The sequence below is a fragment of the Mercenaria mercenaria genome, chromosome 10, assembly GCF_021730395.1.
Source record: "Mercenaria mercenaria strain notata chromosome 10, MADL_Memer_1, whole genome shotgun sequence".
Classification (NCBI taxonomy): domain Eukaryota; kingdom Metazoa; phylum Mollusca; class Bivalvia; order Venerida; family Veneridae; genus Mercenaria; species Mercenaria mercenaria.
Window position 1 is genome coordinate 17,780,473 of NC_069370.1, and position 15,846 is coordinate 17,796,318.

Consider the following 15,846-nt stretch of genomic DNA (forward strand, 5'->3'; position numbering starts at 1 on the left):
TTAGATCATTTTTCTTGCCTATCATGTTCAAAATAGATCGTGGAGACAAATAGGTTTGGGTATTTCCTGACATTATTTATAAAGTTTATGACGTCACAATGGTACCAGTACTATGTGACGTCACGCTATTTTTTAGACAAGGTTTTTCCCTAGGGAAAGACAGGAATATCTATCCCGGTGCGTGCTCGGATAAATGTATACTTTCCCCGCTAGGTAGGCAAGAAAATATCGTCATTTCGTTAGCAGATGAGTTAGCATCCGGCCATACACATCTGTTATACCAAGTACAACTTATTTATTAGTATAAATGAAAACTAAAGTAGTGGGAAAAGGCCGTGTCTTTTCTTAAAAATGTCTCATGGCAATTGGCAAGGTGAGATAATGTTTAAAGTGCACATACTATACAAACAGCTAAACATGTATATTGAAAATAACCTAATTTCATTTGCCCTAGCGAAACCTGAAAAGGAACAAATAAAATGCATTAAATATGAATACAGCGAAAGAACAGTCATCACCCCTGCGATGGCTCCAAAGGGTAAAATTGCTAGCAATAAATATTATTATAGAACCAATTCGATTTAAAGCATTTATTTACGTCTTTTATTATTTTAAACCGTGCCTAGCGCCATACCTGAAATGCACTTAAGTGTGTTGAAGGGCATTTATATTATTATTTTATAAACGTATAAATACATTATGAATAACTGAAACTACCTTAATAAAATAATAATTGTCCTAAAGTTAAAGGCCAGCGTTACTTTTATCATATCAAAGTAGAAATGTGTTTAAAATGTAAATGATGTTACACACTCGAACAAAATAGTCAAATTCCACACCAATAAATATAACGTCTTCCTTAAAATGACACCTTATCTTGTTCTAAACGTTCTGTGCAGCATCTGTGGAACATTTGCTAAGCATGTTAAACATACAGAGAAACAAACAGGAACGACAGTCGTGTGATTTAATTGTGATGTAAAACAGAAGGGATTTATTTTCATTTCTTTAATATTCTCTTAGCATTTCAAAAGAGATATTAAACATACGTTTATCGTTTCTCATAAATGTATTTTCTTATTAAACAAAATCGCTGAAATGAAAGAGCAACACACCGGATGTAATAGTATGGTATTGATCTAATATGATTACAACCTCCCGAGATGCCGCGACACCTGGAGTTGAGCATTAGAAAACTATTAGAATTAGAAAACTTATCTTAAATGATCAGTGTTCAACGTTGGACTTGAACTTGTGACTCTTCACTCATTAGAGAGAGAGAGAGAGATGTATTTTTTGTTGGATGCGCTACAAACTGAGCTAGCCGGACGCTTGTGTTTGTAAAAGTACAGCGGGCTAATAAACGGAAAACAATAAAGTCAATGAATATTATTTTAATGTTTAAACTTTTTCCTTCTTTTCTAAAATTCAAAATATGAAAAATACTTCTTGTGGCTCGAAGACTGGTTAAACGAAAACATGCATTTTCAACAGACCTGCCAGTCCAGATGTTATGTGCAAGCTCAGGCATATGGGGGGCATATCTCTACCCAAGCATATATATATGACGCTATTTGGACTTCTTTTAGCACTTGGCCTGAGGTACGCCTAATGTCTACCATATGACCGCATTTTCGATCATTATATAATGAAAGTAAAGAATGCGACTCGCCCGGTTCGCCATTCAGTCATGTCTAAGAGCTGCCATCAATGACGAAAGACTTTGGCCTTACCATTCCACGGGCCACGATAGCAGCCTGATCCACTCCCTTATTCTGAAGAAGCCTTAGGGCCCAAATCTTTATACCAATTATATCCCTTGAGGTCTTTCATGACGGAATTAACTTGAATTTTTCTTGCAGTTAAATAATTATAAAAAATAATAATTTCTCTTTACGTTTCAGCACTGTCTGGAACACTTTCAGACTAATCAGGTACTGCCACTTATCAACAGAACAGCAACTGTATACTCGCAAAGGGGCGTTATGCTTATGACCATGTACTACCAATGCCCCGTTATCTTCCTTTTCAATCAATAAGTCTTGTAAAACTTGATTCCTTATACCCGTTTTTTATTTCCTTTGACAAGATTGATTTGGACATCGATTTGTGCTGTTTCCACCTATTTTTCTTAAGCTGATACATGGTAAGAGGCAGATCTGTAGAACCTCTCACACCAAACTTGTGCCATTGACCATCGCTTAAAGTTGCTATAACTATCAAATCCTTTTCTTCACACTTTTTCCTTACATTTCCTATCATAAGTTCAAATACTTCGTTGGTCATACTTGAGCCTTTTAGCGCGTAGGCAACTGGATGGGCTTTGTTTATTTCCATGTGAAACTTTCTATCCAAATCATTGACCATGAACATGAGGATTTTAGTAGCTAATGTTCGACATAACTGGTAAACTTCCTCAAACCATTTTTCTAATGTGTGTAGGATGATCAAAAGTATCTCAGTCTTTACTTCGACAACTGATTCCACGAGCTGTTTTTTTTTTTGTTTTTTGTTTTTTGTATTTGTAACATGAGGTCCATCCGAAACATAATCTACCTTTTCCGGTATTGTCTATACAATGCATGATGGAAACTCTCCCACGAATGTCATATTCCTCTGCTGATATTCAGTTAAAATTAATCGAATCACTTTTCAGAAAACTTAGTAGGACGTTTAAGTCTTTCTGAACCATACAATTGATCGAGGTGTTCCCACATGATCTGCCATAATTCCTCGTCGATATTTACCTTAAAAACTGTTGTTGATTGTTTTGACTAGCAACTAAACAGAAGGCTATCGCAGCTATATGCAACCATTTCACAAAGCAGTTGTGGTGTGTAATACTTGGGTATCTCGTAAAATACAGGGGTGGTATATTTGCTCTTCAAACATAATTGCAGGACTGGAGTCTGGTGATGCTCTTAAACTTCAATCTGGGCTTGGTACAAGAAATGACTCTTTGTCCTTGTTTGGCACTCTTGCACACCATTCCTTATAATAGTCAAGATTTGGGAATATTGATGGAAGGACACGGCCGACAATTGTTGCTACACTATCAATATCGCGGGCATTCCCGTATTCCATATTTGATTTATGTTGATCCGAAAAAAACTATGGTGTTTTCTTTTCTATTTACAACCATATTAAAATGAGCGTGTTGCTGTTTTAACAGACATCAACCCAAAGCAGTGTAGCACGTCACCATAGCATTTGACCGAATTTCAAACCACTTTTCAGATTTCTGTTTTGTATATCTTGAATCATTGATTGGTACATTTGTTTTTAGTTGGTGATAATGTTGCTCATTAATGTCAACAACTCTATTTGATTCATAGAGGTCCAGTTGTCCACTGAAGGTGGCACATATCCGACATATGTCATTGATAAAACGCAATGCTTCCTCAATAGATGACTCAGTATCGTATTTTGCGGCCTTTAAACTACTTATAACAGGGGCATATTTTGACTTTGTCCAATGTTTTGGTAATCAGTCCCCTAGATTCATGATTTTTTTTCAACTTTTCAATTCTAAGATCTAGTCGCACGACAATAACGCGAAGAATTTTGATGCGATTGCTCACCATTTCTATGAAAGAAATCAATCTCTGATTAATAACGTTACTGTCTGATTACGGAATAAACATATGATCTCTCTCATTAATCTTCCTCACCAAAGTTAGAAGTTCAGATATTATGCGTTTTTCTTCCAAGCATCTGTCCATTCGTTTTCAAAGTGTCGGTTCTTGAAGCGTCAACAATCGATATCTCCCATTAAATTACTGTTTCCTCTGGCTATTTTCATTCCATCAACACCAATTTTAATGAATGTTGACTGCATATACTGTGAAATAGTTTCACTTGATTCGCCCATTACACCTGGCATTGTCGGATCTAGCTTATCTTTGCACAAAGTTTTCAGTGTCGGAAAAGCAAAGTTATTTCTTGAAGCAGACGATGGACATTCTCTTATTCCTTCTGTACCATCAACAACTTGACCTACATTGCGAGGTCCAGACATAAACGGAGAAACTTGCCTTTAAACAATCGATAGCCAACGTCCCAGAATCTTTTTGTTTCAGCTCTTACTTAACACATTTCTGAAGTTGTTGAATTTGAAATCAACCCAATTTTATCCAGAAAAAGAAGAAATGATATATTGTTCATTGGAATTTCTTTTTCTGTTATCGAGTTACACAATTTTTATATGAATCTAAATGACCACTGTCCTTTAAATGTTCTAAAACAAGTGGATTTTTTCCAACAGTTCAGACATGTCATTGCCTCCTCATCAGTATCTGCTGCTGTTAAAATAGTTCCAATATCCATCTCCGACAACAGAGTAGGGAGGTCACTACTTTGAATTATATATTTGTCTGTGTCCATTTCCCTATATTTAAGTTGGAATGTACGATGACAATCGACAAGGTGGTCTACAACATCTTTATACAGACCGAAGGCAACTCGCAATAGTAGCATTTATATTTCTTCATTCTTATCTGTAATACAGAAATATATTGGTTAGACACATAGCTTTCAATATTGAATTAAAAAGCTACTACTTAAAATCAGGACTTTCTATAAGCTATAACATTTATGAATTAGAATCTTTAGCGTACACCTGAAATACTTTTAAAATTATTGTTTTTTGTTGTTTTTTTTTTTTTTCGAAGGAAGCACCTATGTAAATTATGCAGTACTATACTTTCTATCCCGAGAAAATATAACAAGTGACAGTTTGACTCTTCAAACCTATGCAAAAGAAGGTAAAAAAGCAGAGTAATCAAGGGAAGAGCGATTTCGTATTTCTGTCAAATTGTTAGCCGTACTCTAAGCGTTTCTGTCATATAAGGCAGCCTTTAGAAAACGTTTCTGCCAATCAAGGCAGCAATTTTTCTTTACCCGGACCAGTTTGGAAGCATTTAACTTTTTCCAGAAAGGACGTGTACAGTTTATATTTGGTGTTCATGATCCTAAGGGATGAATGTGATCGTGTAACCCAAAATTACTCCAGTTCATTCACTCAATAGAGATTTTGAAGCGAAAATAGAAATTTTCACGTTCTGAAACAAAGATGTGATATTTAACTCATCATAAATATATTATTATTGACCAATCGAGTCCAAAACTACCTAATATTAACACCATTCAATGGACAACATGTTCGTGAATACGAAAATGCCCTTACTTTTATTTTAACACTATTACAACCAAATATCTTACCTACATGTCAACTGACCACTAACTTCGGTGTCTGTCATCCAAGCAGTGACCTGTCATCACTGACGCCGGTTATGCAGTTAAATGCAAATTGATGAATTAGTTCACAATATACTTAACCAATGAATTATTTTTATGTGTTTGCCTTCTTCCTGAATAATTCATTCTGATATCAAAACAGTCAGATATATCATACACTACATTGATATTCTCTTTAACACTGAATGCATTTAATTAACAAGCAGTTTTTGTTTTGTTTCTGCTTGTGTCCTTGTATTCCTTTAAAAGTGCATTTACTCTTGCAAATGTCACATGAATTATATCAAACTAAATTCAGATCATTTGTACCGAGCATTGTATTTCATGAAAGAGAGGTTCAAATAATTTGCAGAGCGCAACATATGAAATAAGAACAAGTTAAAATCTATTTAACTTCGGTTAAAGTCATTTAGAGGGACCTCTGTGGACAAGAAGTTAAGGTCAACGACCTCAAATCATCCATCAATTCCCGCTTTGCATTCGAGACATGGCATTGGCATTTAAAGGATAACCTCGGGTCTTCGTCTACAACCAAAGCTGAAAGGCCGCCACATAACCTTCAACCAAGTTTACCATAAAACAACTGATGTACTTAATTATTGCAGATGTTTTTTAAAAAGTTGGGAAAACAGGATTTCTTTTAGATTTTTGCTAATTTTGGCTATAGACTGATTATGTATAAGGATTTTCAACGTAAAGAAAAAAGTCCGCAAAGTGAGATTAACTATGAAGATGTTTCTTTTAAATCCAATTATTATGCATGAACTGCCTCTTTGCATTTATCATTCATAATATTTAAATAAATTATGCATGGCATCATTGATGAGAATAAAGACTTTAATGTGAGAAAAATAATACCACAATAAAAGAAGCTTTCCTGAGAATTATGACAACAACAAAATCTCATGAACTCTGTTAAAATAAATGGTCTTACATTAATATCACTTCACCAGCTGTATACCTATAAACTGACCAAACACTCTATTTTCAGAAGTTTCATTTTTTGCTGTTGACATGTCAACACATTGTCTGTGTTTCAATGTTTAAAACAACTCTACGGAAGAGAAGTGAAAACAACAACACTCGTTTTGCGTCTTTCCACTAAGCAAAATAAATAGTGTTTTGTAGTTGGAACCTTTACATTTTGAACTTTTATTGACAAATATAACAAACTATAACGAGTTCAAAATACATACTTTATATTAAGCAATTGCTAAGTTCGTTCGGAATGGTATGTACATCTTGTAATGAGTAAGTATTCCTGCAGGTAAAGTTGAATGATTAAAAGCTGCATCTGTACGAAATTTTACAGCTGTAGCAAAGCCCATGTAGATAATAGTACAATTATTCTGAGGACATTGTAATTCAAAATGATTTCTTTCTTCATTATTCATTTTGAGAAAATAAGAATATTTTGCTAACATTCAAGTAACATTTTACCTGCATATAGATCTTATACAATTAGGCGTAAAAAGAAAATGTTTTTTTTCCGGTACCCCGACCTAAGTTTTTGTCACGACCCTAAAATTTTTATGGCTTTAGAAAAATTTTTTTTTTTGTCTTTTTAACAAAACGTTGCAAAACTGCACTTTTTATGTAATAAACATGGTCAGTGATGTAGAAATCAACTTACTGATGCTCTAAAGGCATAACCACCTTATCTGTATTCATTTTTTTGATACAAAAGTCTCACTTTATAAAAAGTCCCAAAAAAGAAAATCCGACCTACCTACCCTATTTTTTTGAGCCAGTTACCGGAAACAAAGTATTTTTTAGGTCTTATACAATGTTATTACGTTCATTTTAACAAAGTACAGATTTTGAAATGATTACCTTGATAATGACGTCTATATTACACATTCATATCATGTCCAATACCTATCATTTATTAAAGAAGATGATTTATGTGAATGTCATACAGTGTGAAATACAATTTAATTACTTTCACTTTTTATACATTTGTCTATTCAAAAACAAAAACGCAACACTATATGAAACTTAAATTAATTTTCAATTTTTCATTCGCCGTGTCATGTTGTAAGAAATGATAAGCACATCATCTTTTTGTCACATTAAGTTAACGGATCTTTAAATATTAACTTTAATATTGGATACTGTTTTGAAAACATTTTATTCACAAATTAATTAATTGATTAACAATAGTCATGCTGGTTTTTGCACACGCGATTTTCTTGGCAAATTGTATCATGCTTATAAATGGACAAGGACAAGGATACGTAGGCCGTCAACCGAATTGTGCCGCGGTACTCTGCGCTGCTGTCAATTGCCCTCGTCCCATTCGTCCCATTACACGTCCAGGAGAGTGCTGCCCTATTTGTCCAGGTAATACTAGTATATGTTTGTAAGATGGCCGCCGGCTGATTCAGATAACTTGGCCGAAATACTACAGTAAACTACTTTTGTATGTCGTAAATGCTACAATAACTAAGCGCAAAACAACTTGTTTGCAAGTTGGTTTAGAAATAAAAATTTTGCTTTGCATTTTCACCGCTTAAGATATCTTTAAACCGTTGGAATATTTCACTAGTTTTTTTAACAAATGATTGAATAATTAAATATTCATATACTACAGTAAAATATAATTGAATGCAGTAAATGTTTATATGATAAATAACTAAGCGCAAAATAAATTGTTTGCAAATGGGTTTCAAAAAAAAATAAAAAAATTTGCTTTGGATTTTCACCGCTTAAGATAAAAAAGGCGAATTACTGTATATCACTTAAGGACATCAATGACATGGTGCATGCTTTAAGATGGACTTTCTTCATACACATGTACAATGATAATTGAATTGAAGAAAATTAGCTCTAAACTACTTACTACATATAAGGAAGCGTGTGATAAATAATAAGTTTTATAGCTTCTTTCGGCCGAAAATAAAACTTTTCTTGTCTTGAAAGTCATCTGCCTATAAAGGCAATGGCATTGTTTTTATTTATTTATTATTTATTATTTAATTTTATTTTATTTCATTAATATTTAGCTTGTTTTAACGTCACACCGACGGAACTGTAGGTCATATGGCAACTTTCAACCTTTGATGGTGTAGGAAGACCCCAGGTGCCCCTCCGTGCATTATTTCATTACGGGCGGGCACCTGGGCAGAACCACCGACCTTCCGTAAGCCAGATGGACGATTTCCTGACATGAATAATTCAACACCGCAAGTGACGCTAGAGCCAACATCGGTAATGGACAAGTGAGTCGAAGTCAGCAACCTTAACTACTCGGTCCAGAAAAAAAGTCATGTGCCACTTTACTGACATAAACATTTTGTAAAAAATATACCAGAATTCCATTTACCGTTAACCTGCAGCACACGGACTTTTGGTTCCACGTTATATCAGTTTTGACACATAGAAAAGATAGGGTCGTGTGCTTGGTTTTTTGCTAGACTGCTTTAAAAAAAAAAATGGACCTCGCTCATTTTTTATAGCGGGAGTCTATGGGAAAATATCAACATTCATAACATTTTCGCGAATAGAAGATCTTCCACGATGTAGATTTTAATGAAACTTCTAACAGTCGTAAATAAATATATATAGCCTATGATATAGCGAAATTAAATGTATAGATCTGAATGCTTATTTTTGAGATGTTTTGCCATGATTAAAGTTAACTACCTATTTGAAAATATTTCTAAGACATTTTTTAACAACTTAACCTGCCAGATGTTTTAATATCATATTTCATCTTTAGGAAGAGTGTTACAATTTAATAAATTTATTCACAAGCTGCCTGTAATTCATAAACTGATTTTCATTTCCTTACGCCAAATCCAGGCTTTACTCTACTTTTTCCGGGTAATTGACGTTACGCCATCACTCCCAGTTTATCAAACGCGCAGATTTACCCGAAAGCGTTTGTTTATAAAACTGCCTCGCCTTTACTTCCATGTCTAAACTTAAACTATTTCTTACAGACAGGCCCCCTATATGTAATCGATTAGCATGTCCAAGACCTATCGGTTGTGTTGACACATACGTTCCAGTAGGCCAGTGCTGACCTATCTGCCGACCAGGTAACTGTTACGACATAAGGAACATAAGAAATATATTCTATTTTGTGTTTTCCCCTAAATTGTTCTTCAAAAACATATTGATTCACATATTCTGGAAATACTTTTTTTTTCTTTTAGATATTCTTGGTTTGTCATAATCAGTTATCTGTCGTTGAATAAAACTATTCTTTTGCGTTCAGCGCAGCCAAGGTGATATGATAATATGCATCTCAACGGCAAAAAAAAATTATTGTTCGACTCTAACATGACCTCATGGATAATTATGAGTTTTATATTCATTGATTACTACTAATATGTATTTACACATATTTACTATAGGAAGGCCATCTATATGTGAGCGAGTAAGATGCGCAACACCTCCTCTAGAATGTGATACATATATTCCAGAAGGCCAGTGCTGTCCTTTATGCCGACCAGGTAACTAACTGTAATTGGACTATTTTAATCCTGATTAAAATATTTAATTATACGAACAAATTTATACTTCATTCAGGTAATAGTTAATTTGGTGGTCTCTTACCTTGTTTATAGATTACAAATTCATCGATTGGATTAACTCAATATATATGTATCAGATTATCTCATTGGTTATCGATTCTTTTATATCGGAAATTTCAAACTTCACCGGTTACTGTTTTTCTTTGTTGGGTCGTGTCAACACGTAAATTTAAAACATACTGAGTAGTTTTGGCGGGCTTCACAGTGCCCACAATTATTTATAAAATAGAAATTTAAATTATGGAAAACATCAGAAGAGAGAAATGCCATAGACAACTTCTTCAACGCAACGTCGGGAAAAATCCAGTGTAAAATAGAGAGAATTTCAAGTAAGACATTTTAATAAACTTTGTGAAAAGTGTACACGTATCGGATGTGTTGACACATACATTCCAGACGGCCAGTGCTGTCCTGTCTGCCGGACAGGTAACCTACATAGAATTGATAATAGTCTTTATTCACACAAGGGGCATTTCAATCGTTTTGTACAGGGATATCCTTTGAAAGATAAAAATAGGCCTCCTTTTTTCTTTTCATTTCCTTTTTTCTGCTTTGGTCGGGGTGTGGACGGGAATTAACACACGTGCTTTAACAATATCAATAAGAGTTTTAAATGCATGTATGTATATTTCTTGCATTTCTAGTGCAGTCGTTCTGCACATGTCAGAAAATCATTATCATCGGAGCGCAAGGCAAATATTCGCATTTTTTTTGCATGTTCGCACGCATTAAGTGTATAATATGTATAATACATGTACTACTCCCGCACATTTAAAGAAATTCATTTTCGTCTTTTACTATCTTGTTTGGTAGGTAAACAGTGTCATCTCGTCGACTGCCAGCCGTTAAATTGTAGGCGAAGAAGACAATATACGCCTCCGGGACAGTGCTGCCCAGTTTGCAGAAGACCAAGTAAGATTTTATGTGTTATGAGAAATTGAATAAATACAATTCAACAATGTCTATAATCTTTTATTACACCGAATTTTGAGTAGAGTTTTCTTCTATAATAAAAATATCATGTCTTAAATCTATATCATATGGAATTTGAAGAACCTTTTTACACATTTAACAATATATTTGTCTATGGTGGAGGGATCTTAAGCTTTGAATAAAATATGCAATATCTATGTAATCCCAAAACTAGTTTGTGAGTGGAAGGTAAAAATAGTAAACACTTGCATAAATGTACAGGCGTTATTAATTTGTAATACCTAGAAAAAAGTGGCAGTTTTTTTTCACAAATAACTTTGCTAATATGACAGTAAATTTTTCAAATTTGACTCAATTAAATATACATTTGACAAAGTAGATTCTACGTTTAATAGGAGATGATTACAATGGTCTCCTATCAACGCAACATTAATATCAATAGATATAAGATGCGCATAACATATCTTTAACACATATTCAGTTTTACGGAACGCAAATGAAATTGTTGCCGTTCATGCGTAGATGCGTAGATATGGCAACGATATGGTTTTGTGAAGTTTTTCAAAGGACATTCCAATGGGAGAAAATGAAATAATTACTCTCAGTTCAATCGGAACAAAGGGAATTTTAATCTTTCGCGTTACTTTTGAAAATATTATAATTTTGCAATGTATGGTTTAACAAAGATATTATTTAACTGAAGAAAACCTGTTATTTACTGCAAATACAATTGAAGCTGCTCATTTTATGTTTACATGAACTACATGTATTTGTAGAAATTGTAAGTATTTTCAAATATCAAATATATTTTAAATTGGCAATATCAGTATTTGGCTATATCATAGTTTCAATTTATACTTTTTTGTACACTTTTATCATAAATGCTTTTAAAATCATGCAAACGTCATCATTGTCGCTGAGGTCTTAGAAAATAAAATACGCGACAATACTAACATCTCTGGTAATCCTGTTGAAGTTCAGATTGAAGTGTTCAATCTATAACTAACACAACTTGCTAATGACACTAGTTTGTGTGTACGAAATAAGGCTGACATTGAAAACGCTACTTCTACTATCAAAATATTCAGGATTATTACTAAAAAACAATAAAACTGAGGGAATGTAGATAGGCAAATCTAAACTTTCAAATGAACTTGTAGGTGAAATTAAATGAAGAAAACAATAAAAGCTTTAGGGGTATACTTTGGAACAGATTAAAAGGAACGTGAACAGTTAAACTGGGACCTAAAATAGAATTGTACCAGAAAATCATCAACCATTGGAATAAAAGAAAACTATCACTTTAAGGCAAAGTAACCGTGATAAAATCTATCCTACTCCCAAAATTTACTTATTTGCTCCAACGAATACACTTACCTAAGATTCCAATGAACAAACTTAACACTTTGTTTTTTTTAATTTCCTATGGGGGAATAAACGAGAGAAAAATCCAAAGAAGTACACTAATTAATTCAACTGAAGAAGTTGGTACTAAGGACGCTCGCTACAGTTTCGTAATTTTTTTCCCAATAACACATTTTGATGAAATGTTTTTTATTAAAAGATCATGTTATGATGTATTGAAAAATGAAATAAAAATACTAGGTCACCAGCTTTGTTTCAATTTAATTTCACCCTAGATATGGTGCTATTTTAAACATTTTTCAAAATTTCTGTAATCCTAAAATATCTTTCAGTAAAGTACAATAATCAGCATAAAGATTATCTAAGCATTTTTATAACGGAAAACAATATATCTATTTGAAACATGCTCAGAGAAATCAAAAGAACATGATTTTGTAAAGAAATTTAGGAATACTTGTTCAGCAGACCCAAGGGCTGTTTTTGCATATTTTTGTCAGTTTTAAGTTGGTACTTCTGCTATTTTATCGAGTTTCACATAATAGAATTTAATCAAACTCTGTACATACCTTTGGTTATGTCTACCTAATCTAAAACAAAAAGAAAATTGATAGGTCACCATATTAGATTTCGCTTAAATCAAATTTCAACGAGGTGGGGTGTGGCGGGCATTTATACAACACAGGTTGGTAAGAAATACTCTTTCAGTGTTTGAGCAAATGACTTAGAAATATATATATAACATTATCAAACGGCAGATTTCTTAATAAGCGGATTTTAAGGTGTTTTTGAAGCATTTTGATGGCATAGAACGATGAAAGTTTCTACCCTTGTTTTAACAAAACCTATAGTTTACGAATGTACGGTACGGGTACGGTACGGGATTAGAAACAGCTGTGACTCAGTGCAGAGTTTGAGCGCTGGTATAAATAACAGACTCCAGTATATGTCGGATTGAAGCAATTTGAACTAAAAGTACTTTAAATGTGTATATTTTGTAACCATGTAACCCTAACCTTTAGTCCGTATATTATACATTTTGTACATTAAATGCATGCGAACATACAATAATTTGCGAATTTTTGCCGTACGCGACATTAGATATTCACTTCCGGGCATGCGCAGAAGACCGCACCAAGTCTGCAGTGAGCTACATCGATTAGAAACACAACCAAATTGGCACGGTGTTTGGGTAAATATCGACCTATCCGAAAACTGTAGCGAGTGCCTTTTAACATCATTGATGTAGAAAGTTTTACAGTCATGTTACAGATAAAGTTGGTTAAATCACTTCTATCATCAGAAAAAGCCAACTGGAAAGTAATCCCAAAATATTATTTTGACAACTTTTGTAAAAAATTTCTAGTATTCTATATGAATTTGATCTCAATAAAAGAAAATTATCAGCAACTGGATATCTTTCAGAAATATAAACAAAAAGCAACCAAAAACATTTAATGATGTACGTCAAGAAATAATTTGGGGTAATGAGCTAATTAAGTGTAAAAACAAACAAAACACCATATTGTTTAAAAATTGGATAAACTCGGACATACTTTCCTTAAATGATATTATACAATGGCAAAATTAGCGAAAACACTATTTTAGACAAATAAAAAAACCGATCTAAGAACGCAATACCAAAATTATGGCTGAAGAAAAGTCAACACGTATCCGCGTTAAAGTGAATCTAAATATTCTTCCTTTTTCAACATTAAAATTAGAATTTTTGAATAATAAAGCGATATATAATATACTTTTGCAAAAAAAAGAATCTCGGAACCATATTTGCATTCATTTTGGGAAAGTAAGTTTGGTTTCAAAATACCATGGAACAAACTTTACTCACAAGTGAATATGTCTATTGTTAAAAGTAATAAGACAGTTTCGATACAAATTGGTTAATAATGTTATTGCCAATGGTGAAAACTTGTGTAAATGGAAAATTAACGAAAATCCTAATTATAGCTTTTGCAAAATACCAGACAATTAAGAACACTCTTTCGTTGACTGTCATTTGATAACACCTTTTTTTGGAACAGATAATCGAATGTATTTAAGTTACTTGGAATTCATAGAAATATAGAGAACTTAAAAAATATGTTCTAGGATATAATTTTGACAACAGCCATGACTGGGAATCTAATATAATCTAACTGTAGCAAGTTTATGCACATACAAATTCTTTTTCTTAAGTGATTAACGTTCAAAAATTGAACATTATCAATTTTGTTTGCTACTTAAAATATAAACGAGAAAGATATACATTTATAGACAAGTTTATAGAAAATGTATAGTATATATTTTTTAACACATCTACCTGAACTGACTTGGATGATACATATTGAAAAACAATGCAAATTCGTAAAAATTTACCGTTGAACTGTACATATGTTATTTTGTAAATGTTAGTAATAATTTTAATTAAAGAAAAAACAATATGCAAACGTCGTGGCTTTAGTATAATATGTGACCGTTTAAACCGCCCGTACCTTGAACTAGTCCCAGTCCGTGACTAGTTACCTGGCCTGGCAATAAAAGTGAAAATAATGTCGGACAGACTTTGAACTTGCATGTAATAATATAAATTTTCATTTCAGGAAGGAGACCAAACTGTAATAGTAGGACATGCCCACGGGTGTTCTGTGAAGACTCATATATTCCTCGAGGCGAATGTTGTCGAGTATGTCGAGGTAACCCAAGAGGCGGCAGATACTGATAAACATGGGCGTCAAAGGGCATGTTTCCCGATATATTCTAAACTCTCAGAAATCAACATGTTACGTTTCCAACATATCAACACTCATCTAGACACAAATGACAGTTAAGCCGTATCACCCAAGAATTATTATAATAAAGATACTATTTTCAGACATAAACTGAATAAAAGCAATAGAAAGATTAAAATATTTTCTTCTTGTTATTTTCATTATAAAACAAATGTTAGAAGTGATGTTAACTCATTTTTTTTGATATATCATATTGCAAATTCATTATACCTAAACACAACTATTAGTTTCCCCCGCCGATGAAATCGGGAGAGGGGTATTGGAATGGCGTTGTCCGTCCGTGCGTCTGTGCTTCCGTCAGCAGCCATTTCTCAGTAACTAGCAGGTAGAATTTCCTGAAACTTTAAATAAACATGAATCAACATACTGCGATGATGCCCGTCAAGTTTTTATCTGGGTCCGCCCCTTTTTCCAGAGTTATGGCCCCTTAAATAGTCAAAAATGCACATTTTCGTCTGTTCCGCAGTCATTTCTCAGTAAGTAGCTGGTAGAATTTCATAAAATTTAAAATAAACATGAACAAACATACTGCAATAATGCTCATTGTTTCTTGTGTTTTTGTTTTGTTTTTTTTTTTTTTTTTTTTTTTTTTTTTTGGACTGGGCAATTTTCCTTAGAGTTATTGCTTAAAAATCTACAGATTTGTACATAATAAACCAACCAATTGGTAGAATTTCATTTAACTTCTTTCATTCTTCCATGAATATTTATCATAAACATGTGAAGTTGTGTACTAGCACCAGGTCACCACATTGCCTTGGTCACACTCCCTTCCCCTCCACCCCCCACCAAAAAACAAAAAAAGAAATCATTATTTTTTTTCAAACCTTCCATGAATATTTATCAACATGCAAAGTTATACCTTCCCCTACCTCATTCCCCACCCAGTCATGCCTACCAACCCGATCATTCATATCCCCCGCTCCCTATCCCCTACCTCCTACCCCATTTTCTTCTTTCTATTT

The 15,846-nt window shown here is 33.4% G+C and overlaps 1 protein-coding gene across 3 annotated transcripts; it reads left to right on the plus strand.

The window, feature by feature from the left end:
* The first annotated feature begins 7,214 nt into the window (after nucleotides 1-7,214).
* On the plus strand, nucleotides 7,215-14,999 carry LOC128559794 (uncharacterized protein DDB_G0274171-like). 3 transcript variants are annotated; one of them, XR_008372645.1, is made up of 5 exons: nucleotides 7,232-7,599; nucleotides 9,201-9,299; nucleotides 9,618-9,716; nucleotides 10,611-10,709; nucleotides 14,693-14,999. XR_008372645.1 is itself a non-coding variant. In XM_053552359.1 (4 exons), the coding sequence occupies exons 1-4, from the start codon at nucleotides 7,422-7,424 to the stop codon at nucleotides 14,809-14,811; spliced, it is 495 nt and encodes a 164-aa protein (XP_053408334.1). In that variant the 5' UTR covers nucleotides 7,215-7,421; the 3' UTR covers nucleotides 14,812-14,999. The 3 variants fall into 3 exon arrangements, 1 of the variants encoding a protein (XP_053408334.1); XM_053552359.1 differs by lacking the exon at nucleotides 9,201-9,299 and having other exon boundaries at nucleotides 7,215-7,599; XR_008372646.1 differs by lacking the exons at nucleotides 7,232-7,599; nucleotides 9,201-9,299; nucleotides 9,618-9,716 and adding an exon at nucleotides 9,941-10,223.
* Nucleotides 15,000-15,846: the final 847 nt, after the last annotated feature.